At 30.8% G+C, this 23,040-nt stretch overlaps 2 protein-coding genes and 1 long non-coding RNA gene across 4 annotated transcripts; 1 reads left to right on the top strand and 2 right to left on the bottom strand.

The window, feature by feature from the left end:
* Nucleotides 1-6,552: 6,552 nt before the first annotated feature.
* Nucleotides 6,553-7,128, top strand: LOC107956566 (uncharacterized). Its single transcript, XR_001700160.2, has 2 exons — nucleotides 6,553-6,787; nucleotides 6,888-7,128. It is a non-coding gene; the product is annotated as an uncharacterized lncRNA (long non-coding RNA).
* A 4,007-nt stretch (nucleotides 7,129-11,135) lies between these two features.
* LOC107953634 (60S ribosomal protein L15-1) lies at nucleotides 11,136-14,028 on the bottom strand. Its single transcript, XM_016888999.2, has 4 exons — nucleotides 13,194-14,028; nucleotides 12,669-12,835; nucleotides 11,882-12,079; nucleotides 11,136-11,618 (listed from the first exon to the last, which is right to left on the bottom strand). The coding sequence occupies exons 1-4, from the start codon at nucleotides 13,195-13,197 to the stop codon at nucleotides 11,373-11,375; spliced, it is 615 nt and encodes a 204-aa protein (XP_016744488.1). The 5' UTR covers nucleotides 13,198-14,028; the 3' UTR covers nucleotides 11,136-11,372.
* A 571-nt stretch (nucleotides 14,029-14,599) lies between these two features.
* Nucleotides 14,600-18,355, bottom strand: LOC107953633 (DNA-directed RNA polymerase III subunit rpc4). 2 transcript variants are annotated; one of them, XM_016888998.2, is made up of 9 exons: nucleotides 18,203-18,355; nucleotides 18,007-18,068; nucleotides 17,833-17,893; nucleotides 16,908-16,947; nucleotides 16,149-16,339; nucleotides 15,984-16,047; nucleotides 15,709-15,797; nucleotides 15,383-15,616; nucleotides 14,600-14,869 (listed from the first exon to the last, which is right to left on the bottom strand). In XM_016888998.2, exons 1-9 carry the CDS (start codon nucleotides 18,236-18,238, stop codon nucleotides 14,741-14,743), a joined length of 906 nt encoding a protein of 301 aa, XP_016744487.2. In that variant the 5' UTR covers nucleotides 18,239-18,355; the 3' UTR covers nucleotides 14,600-14,740. The 2 variants fall into 2 exon arrangements, with proteins under 2 accessions (XP_016744487.2, XP_016744486.2); XM_016888997.2 differs by having other exon boundaries at nucleotides 15,383-15,619.
* Between the last annotated feature and the right edge of the window lie 4,685 nt (nucleotides 18,356-23,040).

The raw sequence follows: 23,040 nt of genomic DNA on the forward strand, positions 1-23,040 counted from the left end.
TTCTTTAAAAAGAAAAGGGTTTGATTCTGATATGCAATTCATTTTTGTTTATAAGACAAGTTCTATCACTAAAACCTTATGCATGTCTTAAGTTTAGATGAAATAATAGTGGAGATTCAGGTTCCCTAGCAGTCTAATTGAACACTTTGCTTAAAACTCTAAATGGATGAGTTTCATTTGGTTTTGAGTTGGGTTGGATCCATTAGATTAGGTCAATTTTAGTTTAAAAATCTTCAGATTATTTTGGTACCCGTGAATTTCGAGATTAAATATTTTAGATTTGAGTTAATTTCAAGTTTAGGTTTTTCATATTCAGATCATTTAGGTTTTAAACTTAAATTTTCAAGTTAAGTCATTATGAGTTTAAATCATTTCGAATTTTTTTCAATGAAATAACCATGGACAAATCATGTTCTGTAGAAGTGTAATTAAACACTTTGCGTAGACCTTCAAATAGGGTGGATCATATTCGTTTTGGTTGGTTCATATTGATGATGTGAATTTAGGTTTTAAAAATTTTCAATTTGAATTAATTTCGAGTTTAGGTCAATTTTAGATTCAGATTCAGGTTTAAGATCAAGTCATTCAAGTTTGAGATTCAGGTTTTTTAAGTCAACTTATTATGAGTTCAAATTATTTCAGGTCTTGATCACTTTAGGTTCAAGTGGTTTTGAGTTATTTATTTTAGTCATTTTGAGATTAAGTCAATTTAATTCAGTTTGAACTAGTTCAAGTTTTTTTTTTATTTTTTTATGATCAATTAAGATCGAATCTCAAATTATAACCTATTATTAATTGAGTATTCATCTATTTCAAAAATAACTTGGATTTGAAATCGACTTAAATTTTCAAGGTAATATCAAAACTTTGTCTAACATTATTTAATATAAAGTATGGGTTTTAATAGGTTGGTGTAGTAGATAGTGAACATCGTTGTCACATAACATTGAGTTAAAAAGTAAATAAAGTGACCCACAAGCGAGTGAAGTGAGGGACTTGAATTTGATCATCAAAATACTCTTATTCCATGGGATTGGAGATTGATACATTACATCAAACATTTGGTACCCATTAAAGTACTAATCCATCAATCTTCCAAGCATATAGCAACCTTGCCATCATTCAATAAATTTAATATACTCTGGGCCATTTATTAATTTCATGCCATGTGTCACATTTTTTCTAAAATAAAAATTTTAAAAATTCCATCTCGATTTTAATTAAAATTTATACATTTGTTTATAAAAAATGCAGCGCTTTTAACGAGATATCATTATTAATTGATTGTTAGTATAAATTTATAATTATAATATATTAAATACAAACTCTTTATTCTAACGGTTGATTGAATTTTAATTCAATTAGTATGAGTATTATTGTTACTGTAGGAAGATGTGGATTTGAGTGCATTGAATCGCATTATTCTCTTATTTATGGGTTGGAGAGGAGCTATGAGTAATTTTAAATATTGTGTCAAAACGAGCGGATACTATGAAAACCTATAATGAAATTGTTAAAAAAATTATTTTATGATTTTTTTTTTGCCATTAGGTTTATAGTGGTTGCTGGGTGTTTTGCTTCGAAGTCACGCATAAGGGCAATGATAATTAGCAAAATGATTTAAGTGGGTTAACTATTAATTGTTGAGAATATGATTGAAGACTTAATGAAGGTGTAGGTGTAGGTGTAAGTGAGGCCAATTTTTATTGAAGTAACCAAAAATCAAACACCAAGTTTAAATTCATATATAGGCCTACCAAGTTACAATGATGGTGTGATTGCTTTTGCATCAATTTATAACTTCTTGTTTTTCTATAATTCTCCTAAAATGCCACAATTAACATTGATTTTGTTTAACACCTAAGCTTTATGTTATACTTGTAATTATTTAACATTTTGGAAGTTTAGGGTTTACTCTTCACTTTAAAAAAAATATATATTCTTAAGTAGATAATATAGGTTTGAATTTTGGAGACGACATTGTTTAAAAAAAATCCTAAACCTCAAATATGAATCGTAAAACGAAAATAGAGTTTAGTTAAATTGGACCCTTAACTGGAGGGCATGCTCTCCTAATGCTTTTTTTAAAGATATATTATAAGTACTTATACTCTTTGTAGTTTTGAAATTTATTCCCTATACTTTTTTTTAAGAATTTAGTCCTTCTACTTTTTAAATTTTAATATCCAAATCTACCTGTTTACAATTAAATTTCCATAAAAAATATTTTACACGCGACAGAAAGAATGGCATACATCCTCACATGCTTGACCTAAGATTTAATTCATGCTGTCCCATCCTCATCCCCAATGAAGACTAGCACTGAAATATTGTCAAAGTAATATCCATACATATATATACATATGTAGATTCAGTGATAAAGGCCATAGTTGTGAAGCAAATTAATCAAATTGTGAACTAATCAAGGGCTTAAGGCAATTAGGACAAAGACTAAGTACAGAGATCCAAAACGCTGTAATGAAAAGACAAAGAAAAAGGAGAGGAGGGTTCCACAAAAGAATGATGGAAGAATTTGAACATACTCTCCACAAAAATAACATCATTGGCTGACCAAATTATAAAAAAATAAATAAAAATGGACCCACTATTTCTCTTTTTTTTCTGCAATAAAATTTAAACACAGTAGTTCCCTTGCTTACATAGATTTATAGGTCCTTAATCCCAACATTATATTATTTCTCATTTCCCCAAGTGGAGAACAAAATGATGAGGGTTTCAAGGTTGAGTGAACTTAGCATGTGACATACCCCTCTCTCCCTCTCTCTAACTCAATCCTTTACTATGTATGCATGCACACTCTCCATTAAGACTGCTATACACCTATTCAACTGTGTAGATGCTATGTATGCATGCATGCATGCATGCATTCTGCAGATCATTTGTAGGTCAAATGGTAAGTAGTGTGGCAAATGGGCCACAAATTTTTGTTGTTTATCTTGAAAACACACAAAATTAACCAAGCTTTTAGGGGGGGGGGATTCATTAGAAAGTTAATTAAAGAAGATAATTGAGATCCCCAAAAATATTTTTAATAATTACACATTTGAAAGCTTTAATGATAATAGTGGGCAGTGGTTGTGGGATGTGTTTGAAGAGACCAAAGAGGATTTCAAAAGGAAGAGGGGCCCAATATATTATGATTAGATGCCATGTTCTCCCATTTGGTTTTTGTTTCAAAAGATGCTTTAATATGAAGATAATGTGAGGGACTTACAATGTAAACACCACTTCTTTTGACAACAATAACCTTATGATTTTGACCTTCTAAAGGAAAAACAAAAAAGGTTAACTATTAACTAAAGGGAAACTTAACCCTCCACTTACTACATTAGTTTCAGTTCAATATATATATATATATATATAAATATCCTAATTAAAGAAACAAAAGAAGTCATATGTGAGATTTCTAAATGCTCAAAATTTCAGATTTAGTTTTTTGTATTTAAAAAATTGTAGTTTAATCATCAATGCTGCTAGTAATTTTTGTCAAAATTTTCATCAATCATATATCATCTCATATGAATACAACCTGATTAACATGTCAAATTGGTAAATTCTAACAGAAATACTAATAATGTTTATGATTGGACTAGAATTTTAAAATTGAAAAAGTAAAATGACTTAATTTTTAATTAGTTTCTCAATATAATGATTAAATCTCAAAATTTACCAAAGTACAATAACTGGCTACACATTTTAACGATATAAATATATATAATATTTTAGCCTTGATAGAAAATTATTCCAGTACATTTCTTTTTAACAATTTTAAAAAAATTGATTTAATATCTTAAATTTCAACATCTAAATTCTTTCCTATTTTAAAAATTAATTTTAACTTTTCTTATAAGAATAACTAATTTAATATTGAAACCCTACTAACTTTCATATTCACAAATTATCTAAAAACTATATTTATAATTATAACACCACTTATTTTGAGAACAAACATGCCTATGATTTAGACCTTCTAAAAGAATAACAAAAAAAAGGTTGTATAAGGTTAACTATTAGCAAAAGAAATTGAAATTTTGGAAAACTTAACCCTTCAAAAATCATATATGTGAGATATATATATATGATCAAAATTTAAGGTTTAGTTTTTATATTTAAAAAATTAAAAAAAATTATTTTTTCAATTTAAAAAGTTTTAGTCTAATCATTAATACCATTAAAATTTTTTGTCAAAATCTATCAACTTGATATGTTTATTTTTTATCAATCATATATTGATCAATATGTCAATTTGCCTAGTTTTGAACGAAATACTAATGATGCTTGTAACACTCCTCACCTGATCCGAGTAAGAGATGCTATATTTAAACATTAAATTCGCCACTTAAACATATTATTGTTTCATTATAATCGAGGTAACCTATAGCACAAAACATTATTGTTCATACATAATTCACATTTTTTGTTTACCAATAAACCTAAGTACATGTCAAACTAAAGTCTAATATATATATACACACACTAAAAGGCTTGAACTTGAAACTTGAAAAGAGGCTTGAACTTAAAGCTTGAGGAGTGATGTGATCCGAACTGAAGCAACAATCCTCGATTCTTTTCAAAAGTTATCTATCACCTATGCGTTTAAAACAAATGCGTTAAGCTACATGAATAATTTAGTAAGTACTCAACTGAATTCAATTTTACTATGTATATATATACAATTTAAATAAATTTTCAATAACATTTATTCACATAGTTTCTTTCACTAATACACTTAAACTTTTAATTTTTTTTCCAAAACTTAGAATCATTTAAATTAACTTTATAACTTATAGTCTTAACTTCAACATATATTATCACTAATTAACTTTTGCATTCACATATCAAAATATTTCTCTCATTTCACAAATATAACGTAAACACTTAATTTACATATATCTTTTAACACTTAAATCACATGTTCACTTTTATCTTTATTTTCACATATTATTACACATACACCTTTATTTTCACAATATATCACTTTTGTAGTCCTTAGTGAGTCTCAATCTGAGTTTCAATAATTTTGTTACATTGCATAGCTCTAGGCCAAAATAGAACTCTTGGCCTTTAATGGAACTCTGGTAACAGAATTCTAGAAAATGTACAAAACTCCATTAAACACATTACCTATCCCATTTCTCCTCTCCTAATCCCCTCCAAACCCCCGCAACACCAACCCGATTCCCATCCGAACCCCCAACCCCTCTCAACTTCAAAATCATTTCACCATCACATATCATATATCCTCTTAGCTTATTAAGGCATTTATTCACAGAACACTTTATTCGTTCATTTTAGATCACATAAACATATACATAATATTTTCATTTTACACATTCACATATTCACTTTCATATAACATACTTGACATATCACATATATCACTTTGTATCACTTACTTATTCACTTTGAATTTCATAACCACATGCGCTACTTCCTCATTTCATTAATTATTTCACATGAACACAAACATATCTCATATTTACAATACTTTACACTTTAGATTTTAATTCAATTTCATATAGCACTTTGCTTAAATATTTATTTCACTACTTCAGCACACGTAGTAAATTTTTGAACATTTTACAATTTAATCTCTAAATTATGAATATTCAATATTTACTTTTATAACACTTCAATATCACTTTTCACTTTATTCAAACCTTTAATCACAATGTTTATTTCACATATCAAATCTTACACTCTTTACAATTTAGTCCTTTCTATAATAATTTCGCTATACTACATCTATTCACTTATCAATTTATGAAAATTAAATAAATTTTTACTCTTTATAATTTAATCCTTAGTTTCATAAAATTCACTAATCACTAAATTATCACTTTATCATTTCTTACATTACTAACATACCTTTAATTACATATTCACTACTAAATTCAATATACATATTCAATAATCTTAAGGCATAATTGCAAAAAAAAAAACCCTCTACGTTTGGGGGCTTTTGTTTTGTGCCCTTAACCTTTTTATTTTTTGATTGACACACTCAACGTTACAATTTTTTCATAAATCAGCCCACTTTTAACGGTCAACATGAGTTCACTGTTAATACTCTTCACAATCAACATAGTAGCCCATGTGGCATGCCACATAAGTGCACAGCGTCATAGATGACATCATCTATTTAACAAAATTTTTTCTCTCATTTTCTCTCTTGCCAAACACCACTTTTTTTCTTCAAAACACATAGTTGATGCCATTTTTTTTTCTCTTATTTTCTCTCTTACCAAACACCATTTTTCTTTTTCAAAACATATGGTTGGCTCATTTCATCTACAAGAATCTCCATTACCATGATTATAATCATGCTTTTGTGCAATTTTTGTAAACCCACACCACACTTTCAACTTAAAATCATTGTTTTTTTCCCCACTGTCAGCTGCCATTTTTTTCTCTCATTTTCTCTCTTGCCAAACACCATTTTTCTTTTTCAAAACACAAAATTCTTGAACATGTTCTGTCGTTCATTGATCTTCATCTTCAAAATTTTCATTCTTGAACATGAAGATTGATTAAACTTGATGATTGCTAAAGCTCATCAAATTAACACCCTGTTTCGAGAAATACAAGGAAATGGGATTATTGGATTAACAAGCATTAAATATTAATGTTGTACTACTCTATTTCATGATTTTAGTCTTTAGATTCTCTTCATGTGTGTAATAATATTCAACGGGCGAAAGTCTTATGCGAGATTGTGGTACATAGAACCACTCAGACTACCATCTGCCAAAATTGCTACCCTCAGGTACGAATGGAGCTAACAATTCACGCATGCGTGTTGAGTTTCATTTTATAAATATTGTACTCTGTTTTATAAACTTATTGTCAATTTGACCCTCACATAGAAATGAAGTTGGAAGGGATGGGTACAAGGAATGAAGTGGAATGGATTGGATTGCTTGCAGTGCAGAAAAAGCTGAAAGATTAACCAGTGTTCCACAGCCATCATTGTAAATAGATATCGAAACAGGTTTCTTAAACTTGTGCAGCATATTATTTCATGATATTGTAATTATAGTGTATCTTGTTTCCATTATGTTGGACAAATTGGTTAATCTGTATAAAAAAATGATTTCGATTTTCCCATCAGCTGCTTTTATCATTGTTAGATAGAAAGTAGTAATAAAATAGGAAAGTGAGGGATGGGAACAGAAACAGGATAGTAAAACAAGGATGGTTTGGAGGTTAGGTAATGAAGAAGAAAATTGGTGTTTTGAAGAAGAAAAATGGTGTTTGGCAAGAGAAAAAATTACAGAAAAAAATGGCAGCCGACAGTGGATGATTTTAAGTTGAAAGTGTGGTGTGGGTTTACAAAAATTGCACAAAAGTATGATTATAATCATGGTAATGGAGATTCTTATAGATGAAATGAGCCAACCATATGTTTTGAAAAAGAAAAATGGTGTTTGGCAAGAGAGAAAATGAGAGAAAAAAATTTGTTAAATAGATGACTTCATTTATGACATCGTGTGCTTATGTGGCATGTCACATGGGCTACTATATTGACCTACAATTTAATTAAAGGTCAACTCACATTGACCGTTAAAAGTGGGCTGATTTTTGAAAAAATCGTAACGTTGAGAGTGTCAATCAAAAAATAAAAAGGTTAAGGGCACAAAACCAAAAGCCCCCAAACGTTGAGGGTTTTTTTGCAATTATGCTAATCTTAATCTATCTTATTTAATTATTTACTCAAATATTCAAATTAAAACAAACCAACTTGAATTCAATTAAATACTTACATCTCTTTTAGCCAAAACCTCACTTTCTTTGCTTTTGTTCTCTTCCTTTCTCATTCTCATCGCAATCTTTCACTTTTCTTCCAACTTTCTTTTCTTCTAATTTCTTACTTCTTGCCTCTAAGATGTTATACAAACTCTTCTAGACCTGTACTTCATCTTACCTCTTTGGTGGCTATGAAAATTTTCAAGGTTTTGGAGTGAAATAGTGAAATTTTATGACAAAAGACCAAATTGTATAAAAATTAAAGTTTCTCTCCCCTTTTATTTTTCTTCAAAGTGGCGTGAACCGCTTATATAAAGATAAAGAAGTTTCTTCATTTCTTCATCAAAATATCTCAACTAATTTAATAATAAAATTTTATTGTTTAATATATAAAATTCTAACTTTAATCATTTTAATCAAATAGTTAAGATTTCATCTTATTTTTCAATCTCATCCAATGGATCATATTTTTCCAAAAACCATGATTTTTTTTTCATAATTATCTTATTTAAAAAAATGATTATTTTTCCCTTGACTTTCTCTACCATTCTATTCTTGATTCATGACATTTTCTTGGTATAATTACACTCCTAGTCCTTCCTTTTTTCTTTCCCTTTTATTTTTGCTGCCCTTAGCTGCTACCTGTCAGCCTTTCAATTGGGTAGAAAATTCTACACTTTTCCTTTTGATTTTGTTTTAGTCCACTTATTTCATCATCCAATCAAATTTTAACACTTTCCAACCTTAATTTCTATAAATTTTGACAAACTTTCCTCAGATATGGGATTTTAATCCCATCCCTTTTTCTCTAAATATCAATTAAATATGGAAAATTTACATTTAGATCCCTCCTCCATAAAAATGGGAAACTACACTTTAGTCCCTATACTTTTCTATTTTATTCAATTTAGTCACTATCTCAATTTCCAATTTCCACATATCAATATATCTCCATGTCACATTCATGAAAAAAATTCTAAAATTTTTGCCTTTTCTCTAAAATGGTAAATTTAACTTTTAGTCCTTCAACTTTTAAAATTTGCAATTTAATCCTTACTAACTTTCATTATTCATACTTTTTCTCCAAATATTTAACTCTCCTTTAAAATACTTGTTGTTTCTTAGAAACCAAAATTTTAGGGTATTACAATGTTAATTATTGGACAAAAGTTTTAAAATTAAAAAAAAAGTAAAATGAATAATTTTTAGTTTCTTAATATAATTATTAAATCTCGAATTTTACCAAAATAAAACAATTAACGGCATATTTTAACCATATAAATATATATAATATTTTAGCCTTAATAGCAAATTGTTCTAGTAAATTTCTTGTTAAAAATTTAGAAAAAAATATTGATTTAATATCTTAAATTTTTCTAAATTTTCATACCATATTTAAAAAACATTATCTTTTTTTCTTAAGAATAAGTAACATGATTTTGACTCTTAAGAACATATTAAATTATAACACGTTCACGATATGGATGAAAAAAATTAAGTAAAAATTATACTTATAAAAAATTTTATGTAAAAATCTAATAAGATTTTGATTTGAATATAAAAATTGAATCTTCAGGTATTTTGGTGTTATAGGTTCAAATCCCACCATTTGTCGAATTTTTTAAATTTAGTCTAGGTTTAGAATTTTCGTTCTTTTTTTATATAAAAAGATAAAAAAAATATTATCATGGTAATTTTTTTTTACTTTTTAAAAATAATAATTTTTTTACCAAAAATTGTATAAAATAATGATTAAAATTCATATTTAACATCTAAATGGCACTTATCTCTTTCTTCTTTTCTCAATATTGTAACCCCATAATTTACAGTTACTTTTTAGCTCTAGAGATAGGTGAAGTTGTTTGTTGCTTCATAAACTCATTTGACTAATTAAAGAATTTTCACTTTCTTTTTTTCCATTTTGAATAATTAAAGATATTAACAATAGAAAGTGTTAATACCAAATTAGAATAAGACCCAAATGATGATAATCAGTCAAATTGGGTGTTTGAGGTAGATTATTTTATTAACTAGATTTTAGCACCTATCTAGACAAAGGGCATCTCAATATTTGTCTCACCAAGTCCAAGATATGGCTATGGGATGATAATTGTCCTTTCTTTTTTGGAGGGGGGGATTCAACCAAGATTTACTCTTGAATTTTCATATTAATTTAGCTGATGTCATACTAAATGTTTTTGTTAAGGAACTATATATATATTTGTACAAGGTTTATGAATATGTTATATTTATATTTAGTGAGCTTATCTAATTTCTTATTAGTTTGATTGGTTAATGTCACGAATTATAATTTTCTTGTAAACTAAGAACACCTACTAGGCCAAGACCTCGTGGCTTCAAAATTCTGTGAGCTTGTAACTTCATAAACTCAGGACTTTGTAAACTGACACCATAGGGACCATACTACTGGCGTGGACAAAATACTTTGTTATCTGTATATCACATATATCCATCATCCTAACATGATAGTCCATACTTACGAAAACAACACAACAATTGGTCAATTGAGTTTCAAGGAGTACGAAACTAATATAAGGATGACATGTGATGTCTAGGAGGATAACTAAAAACTCCCCTTTTAAGGCTCACAAATATATAGAGGTCTTTCTCTTTTATCATACTCTTATCTCTCTTCCCACTCTCAAACTTCAATATCTCAATAGAACTCAAATCCCGACCACCTTTACTTACTTATGGCTCTCCACCATTAGATGAACTGTCACCTACCACCACTATCCCAACTTTATACCAATAACATATAATAATGTACCTAATTTGTTTTAATTTAGGTAGTAATATTTGTGTCGATTACGAACTAGTTCAGTTTGTACCTAGAGGTTGTAATCTGGAGGAGATAAATGTGAGAAATGCGTTCCTTGTGAGGGGTTTAATGAATTAAAGGTAGCTGAAAATTAGAAAAGAAAAAAGGGGTAATATCTTAAGAGGCATGGTGAGACACTAAAATTTGATGAAGCATAATTTTGTTTTAGAATATGGAATTATGAAACCAGACATAACTAGATCTTATGATTATGCTGATTTTGTTAGTTGAAATTGAATTGGATACAACTACTATAAAATCGTAATGATGACTCTTATTTGCTAACTTTCTTTCAAAACAAAACCATCTAATTACTACTTACAAAGTGCTAACGAGTTAAAAAGGGCGGCATTGCATCACAGCTCAATGCGCACACACACACAGTAATAAAATAATATAAATATTAAGAAAAGAAACAATCCTGAGTCCTGACGACTCATGCCAGGCCCAGCCATGATATGATAATAGCTTATTATGTTCAACATTTATATATTTACGTATTTTGATGCCATAAAAGCAATAAAAATGGTAAAAACTAAAATCCCATTTCTAGTATTTAATAAAAAAAAATCAAACAACACAATCTCAATATGACAATAGCATTGGACATTTTCAGTGAGCACATAAATCTCAATAGCCTCTAACATAGAAGATTTTCAAGATGTCCCACACACAATATAACTGTCTCAAAATTCTTATAAACCCTACAATAGTAATGAAGCCAAGATAGCAGTAACAAAAACACCAAGTACGGTCCAGGGGATCAACGGTAGCGGCGAAGGGAGAGTGTGTTGTTTCTCTTCCAGGTTGCCCTCCTTGAAGGTCGAGCCTTGTGGTGCAAGTGCCCCTTGCCACGAAGACCCCTGTATTTCTTGCCAGCAGAGGTCAGTCCTCGGAGTTCCCTGTGTTTGTGAACCGGATTGCAGATCCAGTTGATTCTTGGGTCATTGCGGATAGCATTGTGAGCAGGATCGACTAAGATGACTTCAAAGTATTTGTAAGTTGAATCCTACAAAGAAAAAGGAAACAAATCGGAACATTAAGCACCCACAAAGAGTTGAGCATCAAACTCCATTTTAAAATCAATACAATTGATTGGTGTGAATTGATTCCCATTCAAAATAGATATAAAATCTAAAGATGCAAGATATAACTTTGTTTAGTGCTATTCATTATGCTATGAGAATAAAATGTTGCCAATGGAATTAATCAGTCATTGTTCTTTAGATGAATAACTAATGTTAATAAATTGGGCTCGGCTCTAAAACTCACCTCATTGATCCAATAAGAGTTCACGACCCTAAGACCACCAAGCTTCCGGCCAGCTCGTTCCTCTGCAACTGATCGTTTGCTACGTTGGAATTTCAGCTGGGTAACACCCTGGTTTGTTGGCTTTCCATATACAATACCCTTAGGAACTGGTCTCTTCCTCCCACCACGCCTTACACGGACACGATAGACAACATAACCCTGTTAAAAGAAGATTAGCCACCAAATACAACATACACGCAGAGAAAGTATTAACAACACATTGAATGTCCTTAACGCACAAATGAAATCAAGTTACCACTGTAAATATGTAGGAGTTTAAAGAATATTAAAAGACTAACAAGGCATCAGACATTAATCAGGTAGAAACATTACCACCCCAGCTTTATCCAGAGGCAGAAATTCCCAGTTAAGTGAATACAAATAAAACAAGGAAAAAATTGTCCTTGCATGCATAGAAGTTGAACTAGGCACTTAGTAAATCTATTTAACACTAAGAATAATTTAGAACTCCAGTCACCATGCACTTCTGGTTTTCAAATCTCAGGATAAAAAAAGTTTCCCTACCCGAAGCTTCAGTTTCCTTTGGAATTCTTTCTCTTGTGGCTTTTAATTCGATGAACATTTCAATATGCAGTTTTGAAAACAAAGGATAATCTTAAAACTAGAATGTGTTACAACTACGACAACACGTATGTAATAAATTAAAAAATACAATATAAAAAATCAGACCTTATAAGGTTGCATTAGCATAAAACAATATTTAAAGAAAAATGATACATCAATTTACCTGCTTGGCTTTGTACCCCAATCGACGAGCCTTGTCAGGGCGAGTTGGGTGGTTAACTCGCACGATGGAAGGGTGCTGACGGTACTCCCAGCACCTCACCCTCTGCAAGAACCTCATCACATCGGATTGCTTCTTCCTCCATAGCTCTGACACGTACTTGTAAGCTCCTAATTTCACAAAAATCACAACAAAAATTAAAATCGCCACAAATCAAAACCCAAAATACCAAAAGTAACATCTAAATAAATAATAAAAAAAACCATTTCTCATAAACTAGTCTTTGAATCTAAAAACGAAAGCTGAGAACCTAATCAGTAAAAACAAAAGCTTTAGCAAGCTTCTAGATTCTAATTAAAGGACATTAAATCAAGGTGAGGAAAAAACCGATTAATTTACATAAACAAATAAACAAACCCCAGATTTCAATTTATCATATTAACATCAAACGAGAAAGCAAATGAGAAATTAAAACAGTTGTTAGAATAATGATTAATAGATGCGAAATGGTAAAGAAAAATAGCGTACCCATGGCAGATTGAGCTCCTGCGGTGTCTGATTTGGGTTTAGAAGGAGCTGCTGCCCAATTTGAAATAATATTATATACTTAAGAAGTCGGAATCTCTCATTAGGGTTTTAGAAGGCATGACAAAGGTTTTTTGAATTGACAAATTTACCCCCATTGTTTGGTCCTGTTCAAGTAGGCTGTTGGATCGATCCTATCTTTCGGACCATGTTTGAAATGGGGCCCCGACCTGTTTATTTTTTTTAAATTTGAAATGTTTTGGGCCAACCCTATTTTTCCCTTTTATCTCATCAAATATTTAAATTCGTATTTGTAAATATAGTTTGATAACACTAAACTAGTAGGGACAAATTTTGTTGAATTTTCTTGTCTAAAATTTTCAAATTTTCTAAGTCAAAATATTTAGTGAAATATTGTTGAGTGTGAAAAGAGGAAGATGATGGTTCACACTGCGGAGGTATGTTGAGAGTCATCATATTAAATTGTTGAGAGTGAAATAAAGGAAAAAAAAAGAAGAAAAAGAAGTACGTAATTCACGCCCATCATGGAAGTGCGCTGATAGCCGCTTGGCCAATCTGAAAGTTTATGTGGTGGGATTGGTTGTAGCAGTGGAATTCTTGGAGATGTTCTTGTCGGGATTAAACATGTTGTCCATGCGCATTGTATCAAATTGTTGAGGGTGAAATGAGGAAGAAGAAAGATAACAATTCACATGGTGGAGGTGTGCTGAGATGGAGGTTGAGCAATCTAAGTACATAAGAAGAAGAAAAGGTTCAAGGGTTCTCATCAGATGAGTCATGTCATCCACACTCATTGCACTAAATTATTGTGGGTAAAAAAAAGAGAAAAATGATAGTTCATCTGGTGGTGTGTTAAGAGCCGTTACACCAATTGTTGAACATAAAACGAAGGAAAATGACGGTTCACACAATAAAAGTGCGTTAAGAGCTGCTTGAAATGGAGGTTCAACAATATAAGCACATAACAAAAAGAAAAGGTTCAAAAAGCAAGACTCCTTATAGCCAAAGAAGGATATTTAGCAACGATGTTGATTGTCCTCTTATCCTGAGGCCTAGACACATGTGTATGCTGGCCTTGCATTGATTGGCTCCTTACGTGCATCATAACCTTCTTAACTAAACAGTGATGAGATTGACGGATTTAGTAATCCAGACTGTGATTAAATTAATATGGAACTGATGGAGTTTCATATGTGGTTCATGTGAGGAAGGGGCTCAACACCTATCTTGGTGAGATAGATTAAATGCATTTTATGTATCGATCACGTAGGTATTGGCGAAGATCAACCTTATTGAGAAGTCGTCCATAGACAAGGTTGTCTTAAACATGATTGGCAAGACCTACTTTGACGAGACATGTATAACATATATAATTTAATAATAAACTATTTTAAGATCTAAAATTTGTTAATTTACTAACATCGAATTCACATATGGCATATTTGAGAGTTTAAATATTCTACTCAAAATAGTAAATCAGATTGGATAACACAGGATATCTTCTTCTTCTTCTTACAATTATTACATTCCTAAAGAAAACAAAAGTCCGGAGTGACAACTACCCGTTGACCAACCTCACCAATGACACAACACTGTTTGCTTGCGGTATTGAAGGCAGCAACATCCTGCGCGAACACACAATCTTCACCAGTCGATGCCTGCATTCAATTTCTTAACCTATAAGCTTCCATCAAAATATATTTATTACTAAAATTCTTTACAATATGCATAAGCACCAATAGATAAAACTTGGAAGCCACATCCATAGATCAAACTGTCACTGCAATCCATGGAGAAATGCACAAAAAGATGATACAGATTAGGAATGTTAGTAAACCTGTCAATAGGGAGGATTGGATTGGTTTAGAATGAGGTCAATTTTGGATGTAAAATTTTCATATCATTTCATGTTTTGAGTTTGGGTCACTCTTGTATTCTAGCTATTTGGGCCTGCTAGTCGGGTCATTTCGGGTTTGTTCGATGGGTTTGACACTTGTGTCTGTGTCATTTCAGGTTACTTCTTGGAGCATTTTCGATCATTTTAAGTTATGGGTCATTCTGGTGTCATTTTGAGTTCGAATTATTTTGAGTTGTAGTAATTTCTGATTTCGGTAAATGCATGTATAGGTTATGCTTCGGTAAGTATCAAGCAAGGTATATTTAAGACTTACATCAAAGAGTGTTTCTCCTATCTTCAACTTGACCGCTCCGCTCTTGTAAACCAGCATTTTCCCCACATATCCCTCCGGCAGCTCTTCCAACCGGCATCCTTTCTTTAAAGCTCCAAACCTATCAGATGATACCAAGTGCTCAGCTTTCTCTTTCCCCTTCTTGCTAACTGGTTGCTTAATTCTAGGAAGATTTCCGGGGAACTGAAAGAAGAGCATCTTTTGTTTGTCACCTTCCTCCTGTCACCAATTATCATCATTTTAGATACTTTTCTCACAAATGTAGAATTTAAAGGGGTTGGAACATTATTATTAATATAATCACCAACCAGTAGCCCAAGATCTGATGCAGGATTAATAGTTGTCTCATCATATTCCTTTTTAGCAGTCTCTACAAATTCTGCTTCATCTAGAAGTTCTACAAGCAAGACACGAAAACATGCTCAATACATGTTAGTTCAAACAGGCAAAAGTGTATGACTAGTACTTGCAAACACAGGTTTCATTCAAATGAAAAGAGTAATATTATCTCAAATTGCCTCCAGGGAAGGTAAGAAGACACTTTTGGAGTTCATTTGACTCATTTTCGACGCAGAAAACCTACCAGGGTCACCCGAGTAAGGTCTTCTCAGAGGAAGGGTAGTAGGATAGTAAGTGCGGTTGTAATCCTGCAATGTCATGGAACCAAACAGTGCCAGTTCGTAAGAGACGAATGCAGGCAGGAGGTTGCTCTCATTCACGGACACATGAACAAAAGGCAAAATTTTACCCATGGTTCTCTGTATTCACTCTTGACTCTTGGGGCTGGTGCTTCAATAGCATCTGAAGAACATATATCAGTGCAATCTTCTTTGGAAGTCGAAGACGAATCATCTAGGATTCTACCAGCTCTTTTATTGCCATATGACCTCAATGAAGTGGATGATGGGGCTCCAGGACCAAATGCAATTTGCACTGAAGCTGCAGACTCAAAATTTGAAAATTACCAGCAGAAAATTCCGTGCAAACTCGAAATAGCTAATAGAATATAAAGGTGGAGCTCTTATAATCCTTCACCATGTAAACTTATCTAAACCACAACAATAAGTCATGCATTTCAACCATACCTACACTGCATTCTTTTAAGTTAGTTTATCATGGATCTTCTCTAAATGCTTTCTTCTAACCTCACAATGGTTTTTTTTTTTTTTTTTGCTCGTCTTTTACGAAAAGCTAGTTAGTATGCTACTGAATTTCATTATCTATCTTCACAGATTTCATGTCAACTTCGAGTCGGGAAAGAAGGATTAAACTCAGGGACCAGATTTTTGCAGGACAAAGCTAGGCACCAATTAGGCTTTACCTCGACTACCTAGCAGAAAATACCTAGAGAAATTATAGAACACTTTATATGCATACAAGAAGATATCATATGAAGGGTATTCATTGCTAGTTTATATGATTATAAGCCTGCTATCATCAATCTATTCTATGATTCCCGTACAAAAACTAGTACACAGAAATGAAAGAAAAGCTCATAAGGGATTACATTTCTTCTCAACTTTCGGCTTTTGTCGCGTTAGATTCTCCTGCAAAATGCAACAGCAAACATATGAGTTTTTGGCCAAAGAATGTAAACAACTTGGATGCAAATGGCACAAAAACTTATCTTACTCATAGAATAAAAGCCATTCAATTCATGTATTAACTTTTTGTTGTGAAAATGAACAAAGGGTGTTTGTTCAATCTAGGGATATTATATGCTGCTCGCCACCGTTTGGCAATGCAGGCAGAAACAGGAATGAAACAAATGTTTTTGCAATGTCAAAATTCAGAAAATTTCCGGCATGACTAAACCTTCTATGGTCCACATGTATACTACTTTACTTTTAGTATATTTTGAAAAAGAAATTTTGTTTTCACACAAATGCTAATCAAATTTTGATACCAAAATATATATAATTAATTTATTTTATTTAGCAAAAATAATGTGTAAAAATTATCATAAATGATATTACAAATACAAGTAATACACATCTGAAGCCAAAATCAATCAACTACTAAAAAATTGATAACTGAAATATGTCCAAACTTAAATCAGAACAAAATCCGAATAAATTTCACACATGATTCATACAAAATAAGACTCAAGGTTGTCACGATGTGAACCTTACTATTAAGCTAATGCCACATCCAGATTATTATTATTTTAAAAAATCATAAATTCTGCAATATATATTGAATAAACTAGTATGCGTCAATTGTACAAACAGCCCCTACTGGTAGTGGTAGTAGTGACTTACAAATAATAATACAATAAAAACAAGGTAAACAGATTATTTATACGGCCAAATAAATTCAACTCCCTAGCATGGAAAATATTACGGCCAAAATGAACCAAGGACCTGAATTTAAAGAGAACAGAAAATCAAGATACAATATTAGCAAAAAAAAGAAGCAGCAAAATTACGTACGTTGAAACGTCCAAGAAGATATTGCGCCTGAGCAGCTTCTTCATCTTCATCACTCGTTTCACTGCATTTTGACCGATGAATAAAATTTACGCGTTATTTGAAATATGAATACAGAATTAGAGAGACCAAAAAAGAAAACTGAGAAAAGAAAAAGGGGGGAAATAGGAATTATCCGATTTGGCAACAGCGAGTTTGGGCTTTCTTGAAGATTGAGGAGCTTTAGGAGCGAATCGGACCTGGAAAAAGAACAGCAAGGTTAAACCATGACAAATTTAACTAGATCAAAACGTTACATCTCGAGATCTCGATAATCGACGGAATAAAAAAATCGTGGAAGAAAACTGAGAAAATTATTATGATGTTTTTTTACCTTTCGCCGACCAGAGGAAGGCCCGTCAACATCCATGGCGGTTTCAGAGTTTCCGGTAGAAAGAAGACGAAGCAGGGAAGACAAAAAAAATTATCAAAAAAGTGAAAAGGAAAGCTTCGAACCCCAGACCTCGAGGATGAAACAATGACTTTACCACTAGGATCTAACAAACTTTATGTCACGTTTGTACTTTTATTTTATCTAACTCTAAATTTTGTACATTAATTGTATATTAATTTATTTAGGGGTGAGCATTCGATCAAGTCAAAAATTTTGAATTAGTCGAGTTGACGAATCCTATTCTAGCAACTAAACTCAACTTAAAATTTTTTCAAATTGAATCGAGTCAAAAAATTTTTAAGTCGAGTTAACGAATCCTATTATTTATGCTTAATTACATAAACCGATTATTTAACAAGTAGACGAAGTACAAAGTTTTGTCTTTTCTTATTCAAATTTTTGGATAACTCAAATTGTGTAATTCATATTTGAGTTAAACCGAAAGAATCGATTTTTTATTCGAGTTGATCCGAATAACTCGATTAACTCAAATTATTTAATTTTGTTTTAAGAATCCTAAAAGAGAAATTATTAGAATAATACTATGTATTAGTGATTTTTATGGTACTGTAATGAACAACAAAATGAATAGGATCAAGACCTACATTAGGAACTGCATTAGTGGTGAATATGAGATAAAAGGTTTCCTCATAGCACATTTTCGGAATCTTTTGTCTAAGCAACACGTGATTGATCATGTTATATCCAGAAAAATTAATGAAAAATTGAAGCAAGAAATCTCACAATTTTCAATCTTAATGCAGTGCAATCCCTAGGTTGGATGGCTTTTCCAATCTTTTTTACCATGCTTTCTAGGATGAAATCAAGGAAGATGTCATTTTCATGGTAAAAGATTCTTCAACACAGATGAACTTCCTACCAATATTGTCTTGATACCAAATAGTGCTACAGTATTAATATTTGTATAGGTTAAATAGTAATTGTATAAGTCACTAATGGGTAATATTGAGAATAACACCACAGATAAAGCTAGTTATAAAGAGGTAGTCATTCATGAAATAGAAATGTCTTCTTCTTAACTCTTTCTTTCTTTTTGGTAAGTGTTGAAAGTAATATATTTTATCCTCGTTCTTAATGTGTTTTTGGATGACTATTTTATGTAAATGGTGAATTTTAAGCTCGTAATCCTTTAAATTCATGTTTTTATACTTAGGAGAGCATTTGAGAGCAAAATGAGCGAAAATCAAAAAATCAAAGCGAGTTACAGGAGCCACATGGGCTGGACCATTCCACACGACTGTGTTGATTTTGCGAATTGCACTCCGAACAGTGGAAAAATGCAATTTTTAGGTTTTTCAGTCATTCTAAGACTTATATATGTCAAAAATAAGAAGATAGGAGTGAGCCGTCATAGAATACTCAAGAAAACAACTCGAAAAATACCATTGAAGCTAATTCTAAAGCAGATTTCCATCCAAATCGAACATTCCTTTTTGATTTCTTTGAAGATTATTATCAGTTTCTTTGCTTATTGTGGTTATACTATATTTAGATATTTTTATTTGCTATCATGAACTAATTTTCTAAATAACTAAGGAGATGAACCCTATAATGGATTCTGTCTTTTGATTTCTATTTTACGCTATAAATACTTAGATCTTGTTTTCAATTATGTGTGATTAATTTATTGTTTAATATTTCTAGACTATGGATCTATGTTTGATATGCATAAATCAGAGGAGGACTAGCTCCCGTTTAAGAGTAGATCTTGAGTAATTAAGTGGAGTTGCATGCAATCCTAGAAATAGGATGATATAAATCTACTGAATTAGAGTCAAATCTAATAGGGGAATCCATATATCGAGTTAATGCGATAATAGGAGTTTTAATTAGAAAGAAATTTCAATTAATCAACCTAGAGTCAGTTGCTTTTATTCTTGAAGAGATATTAGTATAATTTAGGGATTTTTACGGATCAAGATACTAAGTGAAGAAATTGTGTAATTTAGATGAATAGTGGCAGATGAAATCTAACTATACTATTAATTGATAGGTGCACTTACCTTAATCAAATTTTTAGTTGGTTTCATGGACATCACTTTTCCTTCTATCTTGTGTTCTTATTTCTTTCTTTCCCTTTCTTCTCCTCTTTTATCTCTAAATTTATTGTGTAATGTTTTGATACACAAAAAAATAGTCAATGCCCTAACCCATTGGTTGTTATAATTTTGCTTATAAAGTCATATCAAAGTTAATGTCTAATCGAAGGAGTTCTTTGTTAAAAGAATCTATTTCACAAGCTCAAGCAACTTGGGGTTGAGGTGGCAATTTGTACATATTTGGTGCCTAAATTTTTTTTACATAATTAATATCTAAATTTAAAAATTATAAGTCAATCGGGTTTTTTTAGGTACTTGAAAATATTTGACGTGACATTAATGACCAATATCAATGGCAACATACAGAAACCTCACATTTTGAGAAATGATAAAAAAAATAAACTTTTAAAATATATAAAATTTATATATAGAGAATAAACCTAGATTCAGGTCCATTTGTGCGGTTCATTCTAGGCATATTTTTTAATAATTTTTAAATTTTTTAATAAAATATTAAATTTTTACATTATTATTTTAAAATTTAAAATATATAAAATCTAAAAAATATTTAAAATTTATAAAAATATTATTTAACATTAGAAGAAAGTTGGTAAACTAGTAGGAATTAGTTTTGGTTATAATTTGCATGCCAATAGAAAATCGATTAAATATTGGATTGCTCACCAGTCGAATAGGCTTATGGAAGGTAAAGATTTGCAGCCAATAACCTTGTAGAAGGAGCAGCGAAATTGTAAAACATAGGCCAGCCTTGTGAACCAAATACCCGTGTGGTAAAATCGATGTAATCCGATATGGTTGTTTGTTAAAATTCCTCCTAAGGCCAAATGTTGCTCATTAAAATTCTTCTTTTGTATTAAAATTTAGATTGCATTTTGCCTATTTTACTCAAAATATGGAGAAATTAGTTCTTCTACGTTAGATTGAAGAGCAAATTAATTCTTCTATTAAAAATTCCATCTATTTTTACTATTAAAAATTGATCAGCATGAGGTACATGTGGCACGTCATGTGCTATATTATCTTATGATTTTATTAGCCACGCTAGTTTTTAACAGTGCAAATAGATAAAAATTTTAACATAAAGGATGAATTTACTATTTGATATAATGTATGAGGTCCCAATTTGCTCATTTTTTGAGTAGAGGGAGTAAAATATAATCTACCTCCTAATACAAGAGCCTTTATAATACTATTATTGGCTAAACCGTTATATATGTATGTATATTGTTGTGTATGATAGATGGAAATATAGTGCATTATAGTATTACTTAAGGGAAAGATCATAGCATAGTCAAAAATTTTCTCAAGGCTTACCAAAATTTTTGTAAGAACATACATAGATAAAGATCCAAGACCAAGAAAAATTCTCTAAAGCTTCATAAAATACAGAGTGTAACAACCTCAAAACCCTTTTGGTCATAAATAATATGAGATAAAATCTTACCGAAATAAGGCATAAGATCAAAGAAAATGAAAGTTGCAATATCTCAAAAGAGAGTTAAATCAAGAAGCATGACATGATGTATTAAGGAAGGGACTAAATCGTAAATATGTGAAAAGTTTTTTGCTCAAGTGTAAATATTCAAAACTTAGGGATCAAAGTGTAAAAATGAGAAATTTGAAGGACCAAAAGTGAATATAATTCAATTTAATAAGATATGGAATTGACATGCAGGGACCAAATTGAATAGGTGAAGAATTGTGAGGGACTAAATTGCAATTTTACCAAATTAAGTGATGATTCAATGATGGAATTTTGAAAGATCATAAAGGGTAAAATGGTCAATTAGAAAGAGGGAGAATTCTAGAATGTAATGATGATGTTGATGATATTTTGGTAATTTTTTTAATTAATTAGTTAAATATTATTTTATTAATATTTTACTTAGATACTTATTATTATTTTATTTAGAAAATGGTAGTATAAAAAGAAAGGAAGGATGAAGGAAATTTATCATCTTTCCAACGTGAGCCAAAGGGTGAGAAAGGAAGTTTTCTTTTCTTTACAATTTAGTCCTTTGCCATGAAAACTTGCATTTTTACCCAAATTTTTTGAAAATTTCCTTAGATATTAAAGAGAGAAGATGAAGTAGATATTCTAGAGAATATGTTCATCAATTTAGAAGCAAGAAAATAGTAGATGAAAGTTGAGAAATGCATGGAAATGAAGAAGAAATGAAGAAATTCTTGACAAATGAGGTAAGTTTCACATTAAACCTACTTGTATTTCAATAGATTGAGTTAAAGATGTTTTTAGTGAGATGTATGAAACATGTATTTAATCTAAATACTAGAGATAGAAAGTATTTGATGAAGAATAGACTTAAAACACTAAATGGGCAAGAGAGAATGTAATTTGTATGGTGAGAAGTACTAAGATTAAGAAATGAATATGTAATCTACACATAAACATAAGTGGCTAAATTTTATAGTAATCAAAACTATGGCAATTATGTGTGATTGAATGAAAGATAGTGCAAAGAACCTTGGAAAAGAAAATATTTTCATTAAAACAGTTTGACTTAACTTTGAAAATTCACCTAAAATTATAGAAATTTAGTTAGATATTTAATTAAATATGGAATTAAAGCTTATTGAGTCTAGTTTCATATGGAAGAAACGGTGAAAGAAACGGGATTTTATAGTTTGAGATATATTAATTTTCATGAAACAAGGTCAGAGTGGATTCGAGTTCCC

The sequence above is a fragment of the Gossypium hirsutum genome, chromosome D07 (assembly GCF_007990345.1).
Source record: "Gossypium hirsutum isolate 1008001.06 chromosome D07, Gossypium_hirsutum_v2.1, whole genome shotgun sequence".
Lineage (NCBI taxonomy): Eukaryota > Viridiplantae > Streptophyta > Magnoliopsida > Malvales > Malvaceae > Gossypium > Gossypium hirsutum.

What these genes read in the sequence shown, in the direction of transcription:
- LOC107953634 (XM_016888999.2), bottom strand. An exon ending in TGGGGTACAAAGCCAAGCAG is followed by an intron (nt 12,080 to 12,668) that starts GTAAATTGATGT and finishes TTCTTTTAACAG; the next exon opens with GGTTATGTTGTCTATCGTGT. An exon ending in ACTCTTATTGGATCAATGAG is followed by an intron (nt 11,619 to 11,881) that starts GTGAGTTTTAGA and finishes TTTTCTTTGTAG; the next exon opens with GATTCAACTTACAAATACTT.
- LOC107953633 (XM_016888997.2), bottom strand. Translation starts at nt 18,238, where the DNA reads ATGGATGTTGACGGGCCTTCCTCTGGTCGGCGAAAG. An exon ending in ATCTTCTTGGACGTTTCAAC is followed by an intron (nt 16,948 to 17,832) that starts GTACGTAATTTT and finishes TGCATTTTGCAG; the next exon opens with GAGAATCTAACGCGACAAAA. An exon ending in GTGAATACAGAGAACCATGG is followed by an intron (nt 16,048 to 16,148) that starts GTAAAATTTTGC and finishes ATGACATTGCAG; the next exon opens with GATTACAACCGCACTTACTA.